Below are 18,701 nucleotides of genomic sequence, written 5' to 3'. Positions count from 1 at the left end.
CTGCAAGGAAATATTAGCTCATCAATATGAGCAGTGCAAATCACCCCAACTTTAAGGAAGAGCTGCAGGACTGAAAAAGCAGCAGCATCCACTATTAAGGGCAATGTCTGGAAGTTTGAAAACAAGACTAGAAACTTGCCTGCTGCCTGCCCTTAGTTTCTGTCTCCTGCACCCCTTGGCTGTTCCTCTCTGTCCACATGTTCTCATCAGTGTGATGCCCAGTGCAGAGGTCTCACCTCCATTCTAAAAGTCACTGAAACAGCAAGAAGACCTCATGTTTCTTATAAATCATTAGTTGCTTAGGAATTGTTAACTGCTTAGCTTCAGCTTTAGTGCTTTTATACAGCACACATGTTTGATAGCACCTGAATTCTGCTGTTGTCCTGAGCCACAGGTTGGTGACTTTATGGCTCTGGGCTGTGCTGAAAGCCCACAGTGGCTAGAAACCACTGCTGATCTGTTGTAAACTCCCAAAATGTCATATACAGGCTCTGATGGGCTGCCTCTGCAATGGCAGGCATTCTGAGAGCATGCATTACCCATCATCTAGATGTCGTGGTGTACAGTCAATAAAGTACAGTTGGAAAGAGCACCGTAGTGAGATAGTAAAGGAACAAACAGAGAAGGAATGCTCAATTGTATCCAAAGATGTAGGCTCACAATGAAAAGCTCCACAAAGGAGGGATCTCCCAAAAGAGATCCTTCTCCAGTGTCAGTCAGCCCTTAAATGAGGGTCTAGGAGGGGTCACACAAGTGAATTGTCTTCACCTCTGCTCCCACGGCTGACCCAGTCCTTGCATCAGGTGATCAATCAGTGGTTCAGGCCATGACTCCATAGTTCCCATACACGTGGCAAAGCCAACACTGTCTGTTGTGAGCTCTGACTAGCTGGACACAAGTGAGGCTATGGTCTGATTTAGCTGGTGATGGGCATGCACAGCCCAGAATTAAGGGTCAGAGAAATGTGGCTTTCCTTATGGCCTTCTCCAAGTGATCTTGGCTTCCAGACCTGCTATAGAACAGACATCTTGTCTCTCTGCACTGCCAGCTTCAGATGAACAAGTCACTTGTGTGTGAGTATATATAGCATGCCTTGCCTTTGGGATAACTATTTTGGTTTAGCCAGTCCTGCTATAAATAAGCAGAGTCCATCTGTGGTCCTGAGCTTGCACTTGCAGAGCCTGTCTCCATACTGTGCTCCTTTGAGCATGGCTCACAAATGCCCTGGGTGTTTCAGAGATGAATGGTTTGGGAGCTTGAGGCATGCTTTGAGCGAGGTGGGCATGCTGCCTGAGCACTGGGATGGGCATGCAGTGTGAACATTGCTGAACCTGGTCCTGGGAGCAGGACAGCAAATGCAGAGTTTCAGAAATAGGGAGAGGCTATTCTTTTTTTGCAAGTCAATTTGTTTTGAGAAGAAACATCTGAAACCACACTAAGTACAGCAAAGTCAAAACAGCCGATCCCTCAAGAGGTCACAAGAAGTTATGTTTATTACCTGCAAATGGGCTCATTTGCTATCAAACCACCTTAAAGGTGCTGTTAAAAAAAAAAAAAAAAACTGTGTTAAAAAACACTGTATAAGCTTATGAAAGCTTAGTTTAGCCCCTTTACTGCTTTAATCCCCCTGCCCATGCTGACAGGTATACGATGTGCTAGGCTAGGAATGGCCAACCCATTGGGACAGCTCATAGTAACTCAGAGCAAAAGCTCATGCTGAACAGAAAAGAAGGCAGTGTCTGCGTGAAGATTTGTGCTGGGAACTGTCGTGGGCTGGTAAATCCCTGTCTCTGCTGTTTCTCCTCCTGTGTGCCTGCAGTAACGTCTGGAACTGATGCCACAAGATCAACTGGAGTTCACCTGCTGAAGCCTGGAGACCAGCAGTAACCCGCTGATGATCCCACAGGCAAGGTCTGTCACTGCTGTGACAGAGCATGAAAAAGTTGTTCCGTCAGTCCTGAGACGAGGAGGTGTTGTCCCTTCACTAATGAAAAACAGGTCGTGCTCCCCACTGCTGCACTGCTGGTGAGCTAAGAAAGATTCTGAGGATCTGTGGAGTTGTAATGATGAACAGATCGTTCACACTGAGCCTCGAAACCGAGCCTGTTGTGCACTGCTTCGGGCTCCTGAAGTGCTGGCCTTCTCATATTAATTATTAACAGTGCTAAAACACTCCAGAGATTGGCTTGGAAACATCAAACATGCTTAATATTAATGGCTCCCAGATGATAGATGACAGTGAACACTTGAATGTGTTAAAGACCAAGGAGGAAAATAATTACTGCATACAGTAAACATTTTCAGTATTAATTACAAAGAGAATACATGTGTGAACCACAAGAAATGCCCTCCTATAGCATTTCCTAGTGCTTTCTTATAGCATTGCCTGCTATCCATTTAAAGAGACTGATCATATCCTTTACATGCATGGAAATAAGCTTAACTTGCTTGGAGGTATTGAGACCAGCCACTCACCTCCTTGTACCTGAGAGGAGTTGCCTGTGGTTCAGGACTGCCTACATGCTGCTCTCCTGTTTAGCCTCCTCCCTTATGATTTCTGGCTGATTCCTCAATAGGAATATTTTGCTATGAATGGTTTGCTTACCACCAAACTCCACTGCATGATTCCTGCCCACCTTGTCAAGAGGGCTGTAATGCAGCTCTGCTTTGGGTCCTGGACTTCAAAAGGTGAACCACCTCCCAGAGGATGCAGAGACAAGGAGATCAAGTGTGGGAAATGAGAGACACGTCATCTGACAAAGGACAGATTTTGCAGTGTTTTACCTGATTAAAGAGCTCAAGCTCTCTCTGCCACGTGCCATGAGCTGCTCAGTGGGCTGCTTTTTGCCAGTGGGGGTATCAAGTTTAAGGAGATGTACCCTGGCCTCTCTGATAAACTTGGTAGCTCCTGACCAGCTGGCTTACGCTGTGAGTGTGGGACAGGAGCACTGCTACAAAGAGTGAGCACATATGGCTTGTTCCCTTAGGAAACCAGCCTAAATATGGCTGTAGGCAGCACCTTTGTTTTCTAGTGAGGAGGTCGCTGACAGCCATAAATGTCTCCCAGCTCAGTAATCTCACCCCAAAGTGTTTCACTTCTCTGTGTTCCCCAGGCAGTTGTAATGTGTGCAACTGCCAGTGCTTTGCCAGTGCTTGGAGAGAGAAATATTTAAGTCATGTTGTCTAGCACAGGCTTGGAAAGCAAGTGTGGGTGTGAACATAGGGTTTTTTTGCTGGAATCCCCACCCAGATTTGGGATGTATAGTGTTCACAGAGCGTTGTGTGATGGAGTCTGTGTCTCTTTGCTTTGTAGTGTGCCAATGGCCACATGGTATTCTTACTTTTTTCAAGTCGTGTCTAAACTGTTGGCTGGTTTTCACCCGGTTCCTAGCCTCGTGCTTTGGGTGTGATGGGTGCAATCTGGAAATGCACTGAAATCGTTTAACCTGTTTGAGCCTGAGCAGCCTTGCCTAACACCAGCCACTGCAGGAAGAGCAGCGTGCTGTTACACGGAGTGAAGCAACTCATCTGTTGCCAGTGAGCCAGGAAGGAACAAAGATACCTCGAGGGGGAAACCATTATCTGCTGTTACCTAGAGCAGCTCCTTTTATAATTGAAAAACGTATTAAAAATTATTTTGGGAACTTCTAATTAGTTTATCGAGGCACTAATGTGCTCAGGATGTTTCAGAAACTTTAGTAGCTGCCCAGAAAGAGGCCACCACTGAGAAATCAGTCTTTCCTGCCTTGACCCACTGCTGAAAGGTCAAAGAGGATGAAAACTTGTGCAGAAAATGAGGTTGAGCAACAGAGGTGGTGTCAGACCAGTTCCTGGGGAACTCCCTCTGACAGTGCCCAGCCCTGCACAACTTCAAACTGGGAACACTGCAATAAGAAGCTTATATTGAGTAGCTGTCCTTAGAGGAATGTACAGCTAGGAGAGCCAGAAGGCAAAAGAAAGGAAAAACAGAGACTTGCATATGGGCATCTGTTTCCAGCCTGGTGCTTGACAAGTCATGCAGCCAGCTATGGAAATGGTGGTTTGTAGATCCAAGCACTCGTTTTCCTTTCTGTCCAGCTGGGAATATTTTTTTTAGCGTAGCTGAAATGAAAGCATTCTGTGGCAATTTGGTGAATTTAGAAAAATCTTCTTTTGTTTTCACAACTGGCAAGAAATCTGAACGCTGGAGAATTTGACAGCTCCTGCTTGACTTTTCTTGGCTCTTCATTGAAGGAGAATAGAGGAAATAATTCCTTCACATTCCTATGGGGAAAGATCAGAAGGTTTTTAACACCGTAATAATTAATGCTGCGGAACAGCCAACAGGAAAATTGCAGAGGATGGTAATTGGATGGGTACAGGAGCTGACTGATGAGTTGGCTTGGGGTGCACAGGGGCAGGGGAAACACCCTGAGCAGATGAGTCACTCCCAAACACCATTCCTGGTTCCCTGAGCATGGAAAAACAGGAATGCTATGGATGATAAGAAAATGTGTTATGGCTTAAGATCAGAGGCACCCTTAGCTCTAATGCACTGGAATGTCTGAAGTGCTTCATTTCTATATTCTCTGATGTTTTCTTACTGTTATCTTCTTTCACTTCCGAGTTTAGGCCAATGTCTTTGTTTCAGGAAACTATAATGACCTGCCTTCCTGCCCTGCTGGTGATTAGCACAGCTGGAACCCGAATTCTTTAGCACCAGCATGGCTTATTTTAGGTAAGCCAGGAACTACCAGCTGCCTGCTGCTGCTCTGGGTGGATGAGCAGAAAGGTGAAAGGAGATTAGGTAACTGATGCACTGCTTTAAGTACGTAATGCAGAACCACAAGGCAGCAGATATAGGAGCAGTTCTTTCTGTTGTTAAGTGGTTGGAACTGTTCCCTGACAGAAGACATGGCAATAAGTGAGTGGAAGATACTGAGACCTGAACAAGCATGGAAGATCTCCAGAAGCAAAGCACAGTTATGTTTTCTTGCACATTTTTGCTCTGAGCTGCATTCTTTGCATGAATCTGGATGAATTTCCATAGGGACAACAAAAGGCTCCTCCTTCCTCTTCTTCCACTCCAGCAAGGGAATCGAACTGCAATGCAGTGTTCACATAAAGCTTTTCCAAAACAGTGTTCACATGCCATTTTACAGGACGGTACGACTAATTAGCAGAAACAATCTGCTACAAACAATTGGTGTTTTCAGACCATATGTTGTGGCTATGTGTTACTGCAGTCCCGAACAACACGAGTTTAAGAAAACTGGGAAGGCCTGTGTGGAAAATGTAGCTCAGCTTGGAATGTTTGAGATGGGAGTGGATGAGGCCACACAGCATGGAGCAGACAAAGCATGGGAAATCCAAGAAGAAGAAAGCATCCAGCCCTTGTCCATGTGTCCCCTTGCTCTCGTGTCTACTCACTGTCAGAGCAGCAAAGACACCATGGCAGTGACAGAAGGAATACTTCCATACATTAATCACAAAGAGATGCAGAGCCAGCTCCAGCTGATGTAATGCATTGTTTTCGCCAAAGCTATCCCAGTTTAGTCTTGCTAAAGGAAAACCCATCTGCTTTTTGACAGATGTACACGCAGCACTCCCAGATGAAATGTGCCTATCGATCTCTTGCTGCCTTTGGCCCAGGCTCTGGGAGAAAAGGTGTAGGGGTGCAGTTCTTGCCTTGAATGTCTTATTGCTGCATGATCCTGCTGTTTGGAATGGAATTTTATCCCCACAGCACTTCTGGTAAGCAAAAAGGTGAGTGTTTTTAGGCCAGGTGGAACTGATGCATGATGTATTCTTAGAAGGTTCCTCCAAGAACAGCCTAGAGCTGTCTTAACACTTAGCTTCACAGCAAGAGGGGAAGCCAGCGGAGGAGGAGCAGCCAGATTTTGCAACTGGAGGGAGCAGATAGTGGTACAGATTACAAACAGCAGCCTGTGACTGATCTGTGTGTGAGCCAGGCACTGCCATCAGCTGCTGTGCAGCAGCCCGGGACAGATTTGGCTCCCTGTAACTACAGCTGCTGTGGAGCTGGCTTAACTTTGCTTTGTGCCAAAATGCTAAGAAGGGCTGTGGTGAGTCTGCTCCTAATTAGATTAGGTCTACAGAGGCTGCCATGAGTGGGCTCCCACTATAGTCCAAGATGGGCGGTTTTCAACAAGCTCAGTGAGAGTTTTCAAATTGCAGGTGAGTTCCCTGCTTAGTACGGTAGTGTAGAGCATACAAGATTGCAATGCTGGGATTGTGTCATCCAGTCCAGGAGCATCAGGACAACCTCTCTGCAGCTGCAGTGGTGCTGCCTGTAACAGATACTCATGTCTCAAGCATTGTGGTAGGGAAGAGAGAGTGTGTTTGGGCTAGTGCTAGTGTTGGCAGCCAAGCACTCATGATAATGCTCACAACTTCTTTTGGATTAGTGTCCAGAACTTTGGCAATAAACATTAGATTTCCAGGCTTCAATTACATATGGCCTGTTTAGCTGTAAGCTTTTCTGCTAACTTGGCTCCAAACTTTACACAGAATTATCTGCAGATCTTCTCTCCAAAGGAGTTTATAGAAAAGAAATGCAGTTGTTCTGTTTTTCACTGGACAAGCCAGCTCATCTCAGAAAAGATCCTCCTGCTGCTTATGCTAGCGGCTTTTTCTCTGCAGATATGCAAGCCTGAATGTTTCTTAACATGGGTAAGCAGACAAAGGGACACCATTTTAGGTAAGGTCACATAGATGTTCTGTGCAATGGTATAAATATTTGCATTGGGAGACTCTTACCTGAGATGTTCTAACATTAAACATAATTCTTTGGTGTTTTTTATTGTATGATGGCACACAACCAAACCATGACTGATTTATAGTCTCAGAACTTCCTCCTCTCTGTCATTTCTAGCTGATGAGATCATGAGCTTAGTCCTTTACATGGGATTTGCAGTCTGCTTGGTTTCCTTCCATTTGTGTCTCAAATCCTTAACCTCTTCCCTCTCCTGTATGAGTTTACCTTCCTTTACTGATGTTGCTTCATACACTGTCATCCAAGTATTTCATTAGTGCTATCCTAGTTGCAGTAGGGTGCTAATGAAAATACTAAATGAAATCAAGCCCAGGGCTTTGAAAGACTCCCTCTGAAGGAAGAATCTTCCTCAACATCGAAAGAGGCCCAATTTAGAGACCTTAAGATCCCCAAAGAGAAAAAGAGAGCAAGGTGTTTGGCTGCTGGTGGTGTACAGTTTTTTTTTTTTTCTCTAGTCCTTTTGAATTTCATCTTTGAAGGCCACCATTTTAAGGACTGTCAACTCCAGTTCATTGATCTCCATACCGGAGCTTCCCAAGCTCCATACCTTGGGAAGCTGCTATCAGTTATGGCTTTGCTGTGATCCCTCATTTCGTAACCAAAAGCCCCAGGATAGAAAAGTCAAAGCCACGCAAGGTTCCTAGCTTGCCAGAGCTCCACTGATGCAAATAACGACTCAGCTGACCTGAAGAGTAATAAATCTCACCCAGACAAATCTGCACAGACGCTAGCAGTCTCCTGGACTCTGTCTTAACAACATCTGAAAGCATTTCCCATGAGGGTTCATTTGCTGAGGAAGATCATCATAGGCTCCTTAGGAGGTGTAATAAAGTAGAAGCCCTCTAGTTGCCCCAGTGTTTCATTCTGAAGTACTTTAGTACCAGCACATATTTGTCTGTGATGTAATTTTTTTCCCATTACTAAATCCACAGACTCTGCAGGATACCACCGCTGTTATGTTTGCAAAATGTTACCACGTTAATGGAGCTCTGCTCCTTTCAAGGATCTTGGCAATATGAAATATTGGCCTCTTAGGTGTAGATTTTCTGAAGCATTTAAGCATTCCACTCTCCTTGGACTAATGGACATCTTGTTAAAGCTGTCAGACTTCCTTTCTGGCTCGCCAGATGCCATGATCTTACAGTGGAGCAGAAGGTGACCCTGTGTTTTCTTTCTATGCTGTCAGCTAGCCACTGGTTTCCTCTACCCCAGGTTTTAAAGCTAATAGAAATGTAATCATACTTTGCTGCACAAAACATAAAACCATCCATTTTATTATGTAGAAATGGTCTATTGAGTACACAAGAAGCAGTAGTTTTAACAGCCGATGGCTTGTTCTGGCTCTCAAGAGTGTGGTTTTACAAGATGGTTTGGTTTAAGAGCAACACAGAGGGAAAATTGTATCTTTGGGATGTGCTCTGCATGAAACAGCCTCCTTGTACACAGGATATTGGAGAATTATACTCTTAAAATAAAGCCCTTTGAAACTGGCATGGGATACTCAGGCTTGCTTGAGTATCATTAATCAGTTATAACTCTCAGACAAAATGGGTCTCGACTTTGTGTTGCTTGTTAAAATAAGAAATGTATATTTCAGTACTTAACCTTCAGCTGCAGACACTGCACTTCGTAGTGCAGCCAAAACTAATGTATTTGAATCATTATTTCACATTTATTTGGACAAATTCTGTATATATAGTAGTTTTATAACAAGATGGCTTATTTTGACTGTATTAAAAGAAATAATTACCATAAGTGTCTGGAATGTAGGCAAGAAGTGGGATTCCTTAAACTACAGTGCACATTCTACGTGGGACTTGAATTCTGACTGTTGTCATTCAATAGCTTCTTCTATTCCAAGTTCTGTGTCATTGGGGTTGTTTGTTTCTTTGTTTGTTTATGAAGTCCTTTCAGTAGTAGATTTGCAGACATAAATCTTCCCTACGCAAATCTCAGATTGGCTATAAGGGGCCCAAGGCTTTCAGTCAAGCAGCGAGAATGCAAATCATACTGCACTGCTGAACTGGAAATTCCTTGCGTGGATACAGTGATGCAGCTGCACAGGTGGCTGAAATCCCTGGGTTACACCGGCCTAAAAATAAGGAACTGCCCTGTGTCTTTAGCCAGAATTCCTCAAAGGGCAGGGGCAAATTCAAGGATAAGGTCTCTGGAAACAAGTTACGTAGAGCCTGAAACAGCAGTAGTGCTAAGCAAGGGAGATGAGGATGGCTGCAGAAGGAAAACCTGCAGGATAGCGAAGAAAACAAGTCACAGTGAGGCTTGCTCCCATAGCAAGGCTTGAATCCATTTTTAAGGCCCCTGCAGTGCCTTGCAGAGCATGTTTGGTGCTTTTTTGGGGGGGGGGTTCACTTGTGTGGAGTCTGGGTAAACTTGACTGCAAATCTCAGGACATGGCAAGTTTGTTTTCAATGGCCAAGCAAAGCGAGGATCTCATGTAGCTGCTGCTTCTGTTAAAAAAAAATGATTTGCTCCTTGTGAAGACCAGTGGTAGCAGATGCAAGAAATAGTATTGATCCAATACCACTGCTGAGTCATGAGAAAAGCAGTGCATCCCCTACAGCTGTAACACGAGCTCTGAGAAATTAATAGACATTTAAGCAGAGCTGGAGCCGAGGCAGGGTGAAGGAAAGGATGCGATTGGGGATTCCTCTTGAAAGTGATTCTGAACAGGATAAACCTGTGCAAGGCTGCAGGGTTGCGGTTCAGGTGATGGGGCCATAGGGTGCATTCCAGCTGTGCTCACTGGGGTGGCTGGCTCCAGCGTGTCTCCCAGGGCTTAGTTTAGAGTTCCCTATTATTCTCCTCCTCTGAAGGCAGTGGCTGTCCATCAAAGGCCTCGCCAAGCTTTGTGCACAGCCTTTCTGAGTGCAGCACATTGCCCTGCTGAGGAATGAAGACAAAAGATTCAGTGCAGGCACCAGCTATAAATAGTCACCTTGATGTCACTCATATAAAAAGCAACAAGTGACAATTAAATAGTTTCTGGAGAACAAGTAACAGCCTGGATTGTATGGAGGGCATCTATACCCATCTGGGGACAGGGATTCTGCTAGACCTAGTTTATTTTCCTGGAGCAGCAACCAGTTGCTTTATGATCTGATAAACGCCGTCTTGGGAAGGTTGATATATTTAATTGTTTGACATGGTTTTGAATTTGAGGACCAGTCTTCCGCACAAATGACCCAAATCTCAATCTTTGTATGTGAAAACTTCCAGATGAACGTTGGCTTTGGTGTGCATGGACTGCGGGCTCCAGTCCGACCGAGAAGAAACCTGTGGGCAGTGATGTCGTGGCAATTTCTGATTTTAGAACGGGTCTGACCTGTAATTTACAGCTGCCCTGCACTCTGGGTGTTTTCCTGTCTTTTCTGAATGTAAGCCTCTGAAAGATTGAAGGCTTGGAAAAACAAGAATCTGTATAAGCTGTCCTCTTGAGCATCATGGTTTGGCTGGGCCATGTGTGGAAGCCACCAGCAGCCTGACGGGGCTCTTGGGTGGGCTGCAGTGGGATAGAACACTGCAGTCACCGCAGGGCAGTGCAGAAATCAGCTCTTGCAACATAGAATCATTGGAAAAGACCTCTAAGATCATCCAGTCCAACCTTCCACCCATCCCCACCACGTCCCTCAGTGCCACATCCTTTTACGCTCTGAGGAGATTCTGGGGCTGCTCAGAGCTGGTTAGCACTGCCTTTTACCTTTATCGGGTTTGAATTCGTAATCAAATTAAGTCACAGGGACTAAATGCACAGACTGAATTGTCAGCAGGCGGATGTGTTTGGCAGTCCAGTTCCTGTGAGGCACTTGTGTAACACGTTTGCTGTCCTGAGCTATATGTCTCTATATGTCCTGAGACATACAGAGAATGGAGCTAATGTGGTCTGGAACTGAGGTACGACAGGAATCCCTACTCTTTCTTTGTCAATGCCAATTAATCTTCATCTGGGGTAAGCGGCCAGGTGTTTGACACCAGCAATTGGCCGGAATTAATCACGTCTACTGATGGTTGATATGAAAACGGGCGTGTGAAGGGACGGGTAGGGTCAGAGCGCTGTTCCTTAATCGCGGGAATGTGGCACTGAGGGATGCGGGCACGGTGGTGTGGGGTCGGGGTCGGACTTCGGGATCTCAGCGGTTTAATGACGCTGTGACACCGCTCCTTCATTTCGGGAGGGATGTCCTCAGCTTTACAGACAAGGGGAGGGGGACGGTATCCAGCCAGACCCGCAGTTTTGCCGCAGCGGCTGCGAGCCGAGGGGCTGCAAACGGCACCGCGCGGCTCAGCGCCCCTCCCGGCCCCTCACGGGCGGGGGGCGGCGGCGCATGCGCGGGGCGGGGGCGGTGACGGTTGGGCTCCTCAGGGCCGGCGCCGGCGAGCGGCTGGGGCGGCGGGCGGGAGCGAGCGAGCCGTGAGGAACGCGGAGCCGGGCTCATCCCCGACCCCATCCCATCCATCCGCCATGGGGACGCAGGGGGTCGGCAGGAAACGGTTGCCGAACCGGGAACGCCTGACGGCGGAGGACGACGCGCTCAACCAGATCGCCCGTGAGGTGAGCGGCCGGCGGAGGCACCCCCACCCCGCAGCCTCCCGCCTCCCTCCGCCCGGGGCTCCCCAGCTCGGCGCGCACGCGCGTCCCCGGGCGACGGACGGACGGACGGACGGATGGACGGACGTAGCGGGCGCGGGGCTGCGCGGGGCTGCGTTCCGTTTGGAAGCCGAACAAAAAGCCGTTGGGTTTGCTCGGAGGCGTGGTGAAGGCACCGCGCTGTCAGGTGTGGCGCTGAGGTGAACGGAGGTGCCTCTGCGGCAGCAGCGCGGAGGCTTTTCTTGAGGCGGAACCCCGTGGAGAATAGAGGAGAGGAGAGAAGTTGTGGGGGTCGCAGGCAGCTCGCTGGGTTTTGTGCTCGTGTGCCTCGCCTCAGCCAGAAATTGTGTCTGCAAAACCTGAATTTCACTTCTGTACCACGGCCCCTTCACTTAGTGAGGGTGTGTGAGTCACTGAGAATTGCAGGATGGCCCAGGATGAAGGGACCTCAAGGATTATGAACCTCCAACCCCCCCCCCCCCCCACATGCAGAGCCATCAACCTCCACATTTAACGCCAAACCAGGCTGCCCAGGGCCCCATCATCTTTTATGGAGGTGCATAGGTGTGAGCCTAGACTGTAACTTGCTGCATGCGTTTATTGGGGTAGGCACGCGGTTCAGTAAGCGCTGCAGCACGGCGTTTGCCTTTGATCTGACTTGAAACAATTAAAACCAGCTGATGCTTGTCTTGTTTCTACTTGCTCAGCCTGACTTGTTGGTTCCAGCGCTGTGGGCTCAGTGGTGATCGTGAGGATGTGCATTTGGTTCTAAGTTCATGTGGATTTTGTGCCTTCTTCCTCCCCGAGGGGAGGCTGGTGAATCTGGCTCAAGCCCTGGTCAGCAGTTTGGGGTTCAGCTCCTCTGAGCTGGGTGCTGCTGGCCGCAGCTGGAGGTGGGCATCCTGTTCCCATGTCTGCTCCCTCCTCTGGTGGCACAGCACCGCCTGGCTTTGGAATGGGTTGACTGAAGGAATTACCTTCGGTGAGATAAATCGTTCTTATGGAGGTATAACTCTTCTGTGGTTTCTTTTCTTCAAGCTCAGGTACTGCAGGATCATGCAATCAGCTAGAAAGAAAGAAGGCAGGCTTATTTTGGTGCTGTAGTCTTATGCTTCTCAGGTACCAGCACTACTGGCAGCTTTGATCTGCGGTGTCCTTACTCTTTTTCTATGCTATTCTGAAGTATTTCATAGCATCTTTGGAGCATGTGCCGTATTCTACATGAGAGATTTAGGTGGCATCTTTGCAGGAGTCAGGTTTGTGTCAGCATGATAAGAAAATGCTCTTTGGGCATTGCTGGGAACGGGTAAGTTCCTACAGAGGTAGTGTGAGGTAGAAGGGCAGGAATGCCTCATGTTCAAGATGTAAGAGAGCAAATCTGAATGATTATGCTCTCTGCTAGAGTTTGAGTCATGATGACATCCTAGGGATTACTTTGGGATGAGGGTTTAAATTCCACAGTCCTGGTCCTTCTGTCACTTGGTGAAGCTGAACATAAACCTGTAGCAGGAGGCCTAGGTTATTGTTTTCTATTGTAGGTTCCTCTCCTACTCTTTGCTGTATGGTAAAGAGGTTTGAAGCCTGAGTAGTGTTGTTTATTCGTTTTCTCTGAGGATCTGCTAGAGGACAACTGCATTTATTGGAAAGCTCCTTCACAAGCATGTCTTTTATCTTCTCCCTTGAGTGCTAAAACTGTGAACTGAAAAGTTCAAGGTTCAGCATTTTCCCATATTATGTTAACTCCTTGCATTACTGTATCTTAAGTTTTATGACCTTATGATGGTTTTGTTGTTTAAATGTCCTTCACACAGGGATTCCTGTCTGCATCTTTCCACATGTCTATAAGAACTCTTAAAAAATAAAATAATGTAAGCCTTCCATCTCCTCCTAATAAAGATGCTTGGAGTCCTTACCTTAAGAAGGGCATGAGAGTTACTGAGATTTCAGCTTTTCCGGCCTTCCTTGCAGGTGTTGAGGCAAAGCTTCTTTCTTGCATAGGTTTTCACTCATTGATTTCCTTCAGCCTTTCTTTCTTAGCCAGAAGCCCAGAAAGACCTTGCAAATTATAGCAGATTCTAGATTATCATGTTGTTGTGTTCAAATGGAAGTCTCCATGTGTCATCTCTCCTTTTGGTTTTCCTCCAGAAGGATAATGCTGCTTTGACACTTTCCAGCTGTTGTGTCTTGTGACAAAACATCTTGAAAAACTGACAGGCAAATCCTACTGTGCGTATGGTCTTGCATGGACCAAAAGCCTGGTCTGATGGTTGGTGACCCTGCACACAGCAGGGGGCTTGAAACTGGATTATCATTGTGGTCTTTTTGAACCCAGGCCATTCTGTGAGTCTATGAAAGAGGGCCTTGTGCTGTGAGGTTGGCAGCCCTTGGCCCTGCAGGATGTGGGAGCGGTGTTAAGAGGAAGTAACTGTAAGTGAGCGGAAGGAAATTGTAGAAGTGAAGCATGTTGTAGTGACAGGCTTTCAGCAGTAGTATTAAGATTAAAAAGTTTGGGGTGATTTTGGTTGCAAGTAGCTTATCATGTTGCCTAGGCCTGTAGTAGTGTTACTGTAAATCAGCTTGTCCACCAGAGAAGAGCAGTGCCATAGTACTAAATCTGGCATGGTAATTAGAGGGCTGGCAGTTCCGTAGGTGTAGTTAAACCAAGAACACAGCGTTCTGTGTTTGCAACGGTGACAGATGACTGCCACTCTGCATTCACTGTTACTACACCCAGCTTGTATTGCTGAGGTTATGTTTTCTGGTTGTCAGCTTTTGCAGATGAGAGCAAAGCTGATCGATGATAGGCTTCTCCGCTTTCAGACTCGTGTTATGACGCCAGTAGATTATTCTGTGTTTAGGTCAATGGAAACTTTTGGACTATTTTATTCCTCTCCGTGAGTACATGCCAGCAGTGTTTGCAAAACCTAGTGGTTTGATACTCCTAGAGGTCTGTGCCAGCACAGCTAGCAAGAGTTGCGTATGCACGCAGTGCAGTCATCTGTCCCTGCACCCACGGTTTGGGAAGGCTGCTAAACATGGGCTTGTAAACCTGACAGGGAATGGTTTCCAGCTTTTTTTTTTTTTTTTTCTGTGGTTACATGGGTTTGACATTATAACTGGAGACATCGTTTCTAGGAGAGTATCTTTTCCTAACTTCTGATGTGCCCTGTTTCTGTAGGGTGCAGAAACAGCTAAGTGTAACGTGACCAGAGAGAGTTTTGCCAGTACAGTAAGAACTGCCACCTATCTAAATGAGATAATTCTCCTATGGGCAGATAATATTAGCTATTCTCTTTCATTTTCTTGAATGAAGAAGGCAAGGTTGGGGCAAATTTCTCTTTATTATTAGGAAGGTAATGTGAGCATTGTTTTTCTGTTATCTTGTATACAGGTGTGTGTTATATTGCTCAGAAAAAAAAAAAACAACCCTGCCTTATGTTGTCTCTGTGCTGAAAACTTCTTCTTTCATCAGTTTACAGAGCAGAAGTCTTTCACAGATAATTCATTTGAAAAGTTAGTCATTTGACGTCATTTGATTTTTATTTTTTTAATCTCTTTTTCTGTTAAGAGTGTAGCTGATAAGAAATGGCTCAACATGCAGCTGGGGGTAACCAACCTGCTCTGTGAGGTAGGAAGGCCCCAGCTAACATCAGAAGCCTACAGTGGAGCTTCAGGACTAGTGAAGAGGAGCTGTGATAATTGTACGTTGAATTTAAAGGTCTGCCTTTTCACAGATCACAGAATGGCCAGGGTTGGAAGGGACCTCCAACCCCCCTGCCACATGCAGGGCCACCAACCTCCACATTTAATGCTAGACCAGGTTGCCCAGAGCCCCATCCAACCTGGCCTTGAATACTTCCAGAGATGGGGCATCCACGGCCTCTCTGGGCAGCTGTTCCAGCACCTCACCATCCTCATAGTAAAGAACTTCCCCCTGACATCCAACCTAAATCTTCCCTCCCTCAACTTAAAACCATTTCCCCTTGTCCTGCTGTTATCTGCCCTTTCAAAGAGTTGATTCCCCTCCTGTTTGTGTAGGCTCCCTTTAGGTACTGAAAGGCTGCAATCAGGTCACCCTGCAGCCTTCTTTTCTCCAGGCTGAACAAGCCCAGCTCCCTCAGCCTGTCTTCGTAAGGAGGAGCTCCAGTCCCCTGATCATTCTGGACCCTCTCCAATAGCTCTCTGTCTTCAACTGGGGGCTCCACACCTGGACGCAGTACTGCAGATGGGGCCTCACAAGAGCAGAGTAGAGGGGAACAATCACCTCCCTGTCCCTGATGGCCACCCCCTCTTCTGATGGAGCCCATTTGCTTTTTGAGCTGCAGAACTTCTGATCTGAGATGAAAATTTGTGGGAGAGCTCTGGCCTATATGACAATTTGGTTGACCTGTGTAATAGATGGAGATGAAAACAGTTTAGTAGACATTAAAGTTGAAATAAACAGGTTGGGTATATACATATGGGAACATAAGTGAGGCAGACTTTATTTAAGCTGTTGTACAGGTCAGAGCATTTGAAGCAGGGTGTTCTGTAAGAGTGTGCTATGTAGTGCACCCAAGTAAGGTCTGTGTGCCTCATTAGTACAGTGGTGGAATTTTTTTTTGTGCAGAATTTGATATTTAAGAGATGCATGAAGACTTTTTGAAACCAAATGCATATTCCAAGGGAAGCCATTAGAAACAGTCTGTTGTGTCTAACTCCAGTTGCTTGTACCTGGCTGACTTTTTTGCCTTTGTGATAGTGCAAATGTATGATCCCAAGAGAACACATGGCCTGCAAAAGCGTGCCTGGCTGTAGGTCTCTGTCTAGAATAGAAAATCATAAAGTGAAGGGATGCCTGTGGAGGGCTTGATTCTGAGCCCAGCTGACTTAAATATAGGAAGGATAGAAGCCTTCATAGGAAATGCTTGCCAATAGGCTATGGAGAACTGTTCCAAAACTAGGACCGTTTTATATCATGATTATGCTCCTCTTCAGTTAATGCCTTTTACTGGATATGTAGCCATAAAACATTAAATAAAGCAAATGCCTTTTTCCCATAAACCTTCCCAAAGGAAATAAGTGGAAGAACAGTTTTGGATGCTTTAAAAAGCGAGGCACAAATCTTAAGACCTATCTCATTTTAGTTGTGTGAGTGATTGTAGCCTGCCTTCCAGCTCCCAGTCTGCCTATTGCAACGTTCAGTAATTACATGTCTGTTTTTGTGTCCGTGCCTGGCCTGAGTCCTCTTCAGCTGTTCTCACTGTCTGAGGAAACAGCTGTTTAGGAACTGTGATTCCTATTTCAGTCAGGCAAGAGGCTGCTGTTAGGATTAGCAACATGGAAAGCCCAGCCTTTTTCTTTGTAATCCCAGATGCTGAGCTCTTCTGCAGTATGTAACACAAATCACTACCTCAGCTAGAAGGATATTTTTCCAGGCCAGTTGCTGAACAAAGTTGGAGCTTGAGTGCACTTGCGGTGCTTTTAACACATTATTGTTGTGGTTTTTCTTCATCATTTGGTTGCAAGGAGCATAATCCACATGGCATTTCAGGCTTGTGAAACAGGGTACGTGTCCCTCCTGTCAAGTCAGCAGGTTGCCAGGAGCAGTGGATCTGTCTAGCTAGATGTACACACTCAGGGTAAAACTTAAAATAGCAGCTCTGAAATATCAGCTGTTGTCTCACTTCTATGAAAATACTTTTGAGGGGAGAAGTTGACTGTTGGAATGGAATGGAGAGGGAGGGGAATTGCAGTAAGCTAGATTCTACTTATAGTCATGGAGTTGCTTTGAGAGTTTTTCCCTTCTGAGAAGGGAAAGTGGGCACAGTCACACTTGCATTTCATCTGGGAGCTCTCTGCTCCTGGTGTTAATCTGATCTGAATCTACTACAGATGAATAGCTGGCCTTGTGCATGGTAGAAAAATAGCTCGTGTTTGGCATCCCTCGTGCAGTAAAGATGAGGGAAGTGCTTAAGTACATGTGACAGAAAGAAGTCTGTAACCATCAACTCCTGGGAAGCTCTTCTCTCCTCCCTTCCTATATTTCAGATAGGATACAAAAAGTAGGCTGTAGAAATTCCTCAGCTGAAGCTGGAAAGATGCCTGGCACATACACTGAAATAAGAATACAGTGTCAAGCAAAAATTTCTTTAGAGAGCATCCATATGGGTGAGCTTATCCACAGCCTTGAAAGGTAAGGGTGGCCAGTTCCTGATGGATGTACTCTTGATGCTGTAGGCAGCTGAGGTGAGTTGTTGGTTCTGCTGCTTAGGGTTACCATGGGCAGCATCTTTGCCAGTAAGCTTGTTTAAAACTTTTTCAGTAAGATGCTGCTAGGTAAATTACCACTGGTGGAAAGTTGCTGTGTGCTTCCCTGTCCTCTGCCCTGTCACTAGTGTAACATATTGCAGGAAAATGAGGCAGTAATCTCTTAAAGTGACTAGTCTGATGTGCTAGTGCTCATCCCATATGTATATACCCAACATAATAACTTGCAGGGCTCCTGTGATCTTTTGTGATCCATCTTTTAAAGATGGAGATCCACAAGTGTTGTTGGTAGGTAGTAAGAAGTGCAAAAGGACTCTCAAAGATCTGGTTTGCAAAGCTTTAAACAACTGAAATTGAAGCTTGGTGTGGCATAATAAGTACTAACTAAAGCTGTACTTCACTGTTGGTAATCTGAAGGCTTGAATTAGTGTAGAAGGAGCTACACTACCTGCCATGCAGTGCTTGCAGTGTGGAAATGACTTTGGGAAGAGAAGATTGTGAGTGACCATGTGACAGTCTGGTCACGTGTTTAAAAACTTTGGGGGTTTTTGGAGCTTACAGAGAGGTTGTGGATGTGAGTATTCAGTGACTGGGAAAGCACAGAAGTAATAATTTCACATTGATGGGAATGTGACACAACTCTCACCACTGTAACTGTTTGAAACTGTCCTTGCATTGAGTCAGGTTGGACCTCACTGGTTACACCTCAATGTTTTCTGTTTGGGTGGATTTCTAATTTTGCCTTTAAACAGATGTCAGTACGCAGTATGAAGTGCACAAGGCCAAGCCTGGGAAGTAGTTTCCCAATGAGCAGCTTTCTGGCCTGACCAGCTGAATTTTGGGAGAGGGGGAGATGCAAAATAGCTGTTTCCAATACTGCTAGGTGCTTGTTTTGGGATGTGGATGCATGCTCAAAACAAATAGGCAGAAGGGAACGTGTCCCTGATTAAACAAACCAATGCCTGCAAGACAGATTTGAATCATACAGGAGCATTCAGGCTACAGTCCTGCTCTGTGTTCCCTCAGCCCCCTCAGCCGTGTCGTGTTTTCCTGTAATTGAATTTGATGCAG

At 46.0% G+C, this 18,701-nt stretch overlaps 1 protein-coding gene across 16 annotated transcripts in view; it reads left to right on the top strand.

Annotated features, from left to right (window-relative positions):
* Positions 1–11,112: 11,112 nt before the first annotated feature.
* LRRFIP1 (LRR binding FLII interacting protein 1) overlaps positions 11,113–18,701 on the top strand; it is an 87,697-nt gene continuing 80,108 nt past the window's right edge. For 6 of the 16 annotated variants that reach the window (XM_090144499.1, XM_090144498.1, XM_090144482.1 and 3 more), the window contains exon 1: positions 11,113–11,345. In XM_090144499.1, coding sequence (XP_090000625.1) covers positions 11,256–11,345 — 90 coding nt within the window. In that variant the 5' untranslated portion in view covers positions 11,113–11,255. Of the gene's footprint in view, positions 11,346–11,380; positions 11,569–18,701 lie in introns of those variants that run through there. The other 10 variants (XM_090144488.1, XM_090144486.1, XM_090144485.1 and 7 more) reach the window with 4 other exon arrangements.

Source organism: Phasianus colchicus, chromosome 7 (assembly GCF_987193195.1).
Source record: "Phasianus colchicus chromosome 7, bPhaCol1.hap1.1, whole genome shotgun sequence".
NCBI lineage: Eukaryota > Metazoa > Chordata > Aves > Galliformes > Phasianidae > Phasianus > Phasianus colchicus.
This window is presented reverse-complemented; position numbering and strand designations above follow the sequence as displayed.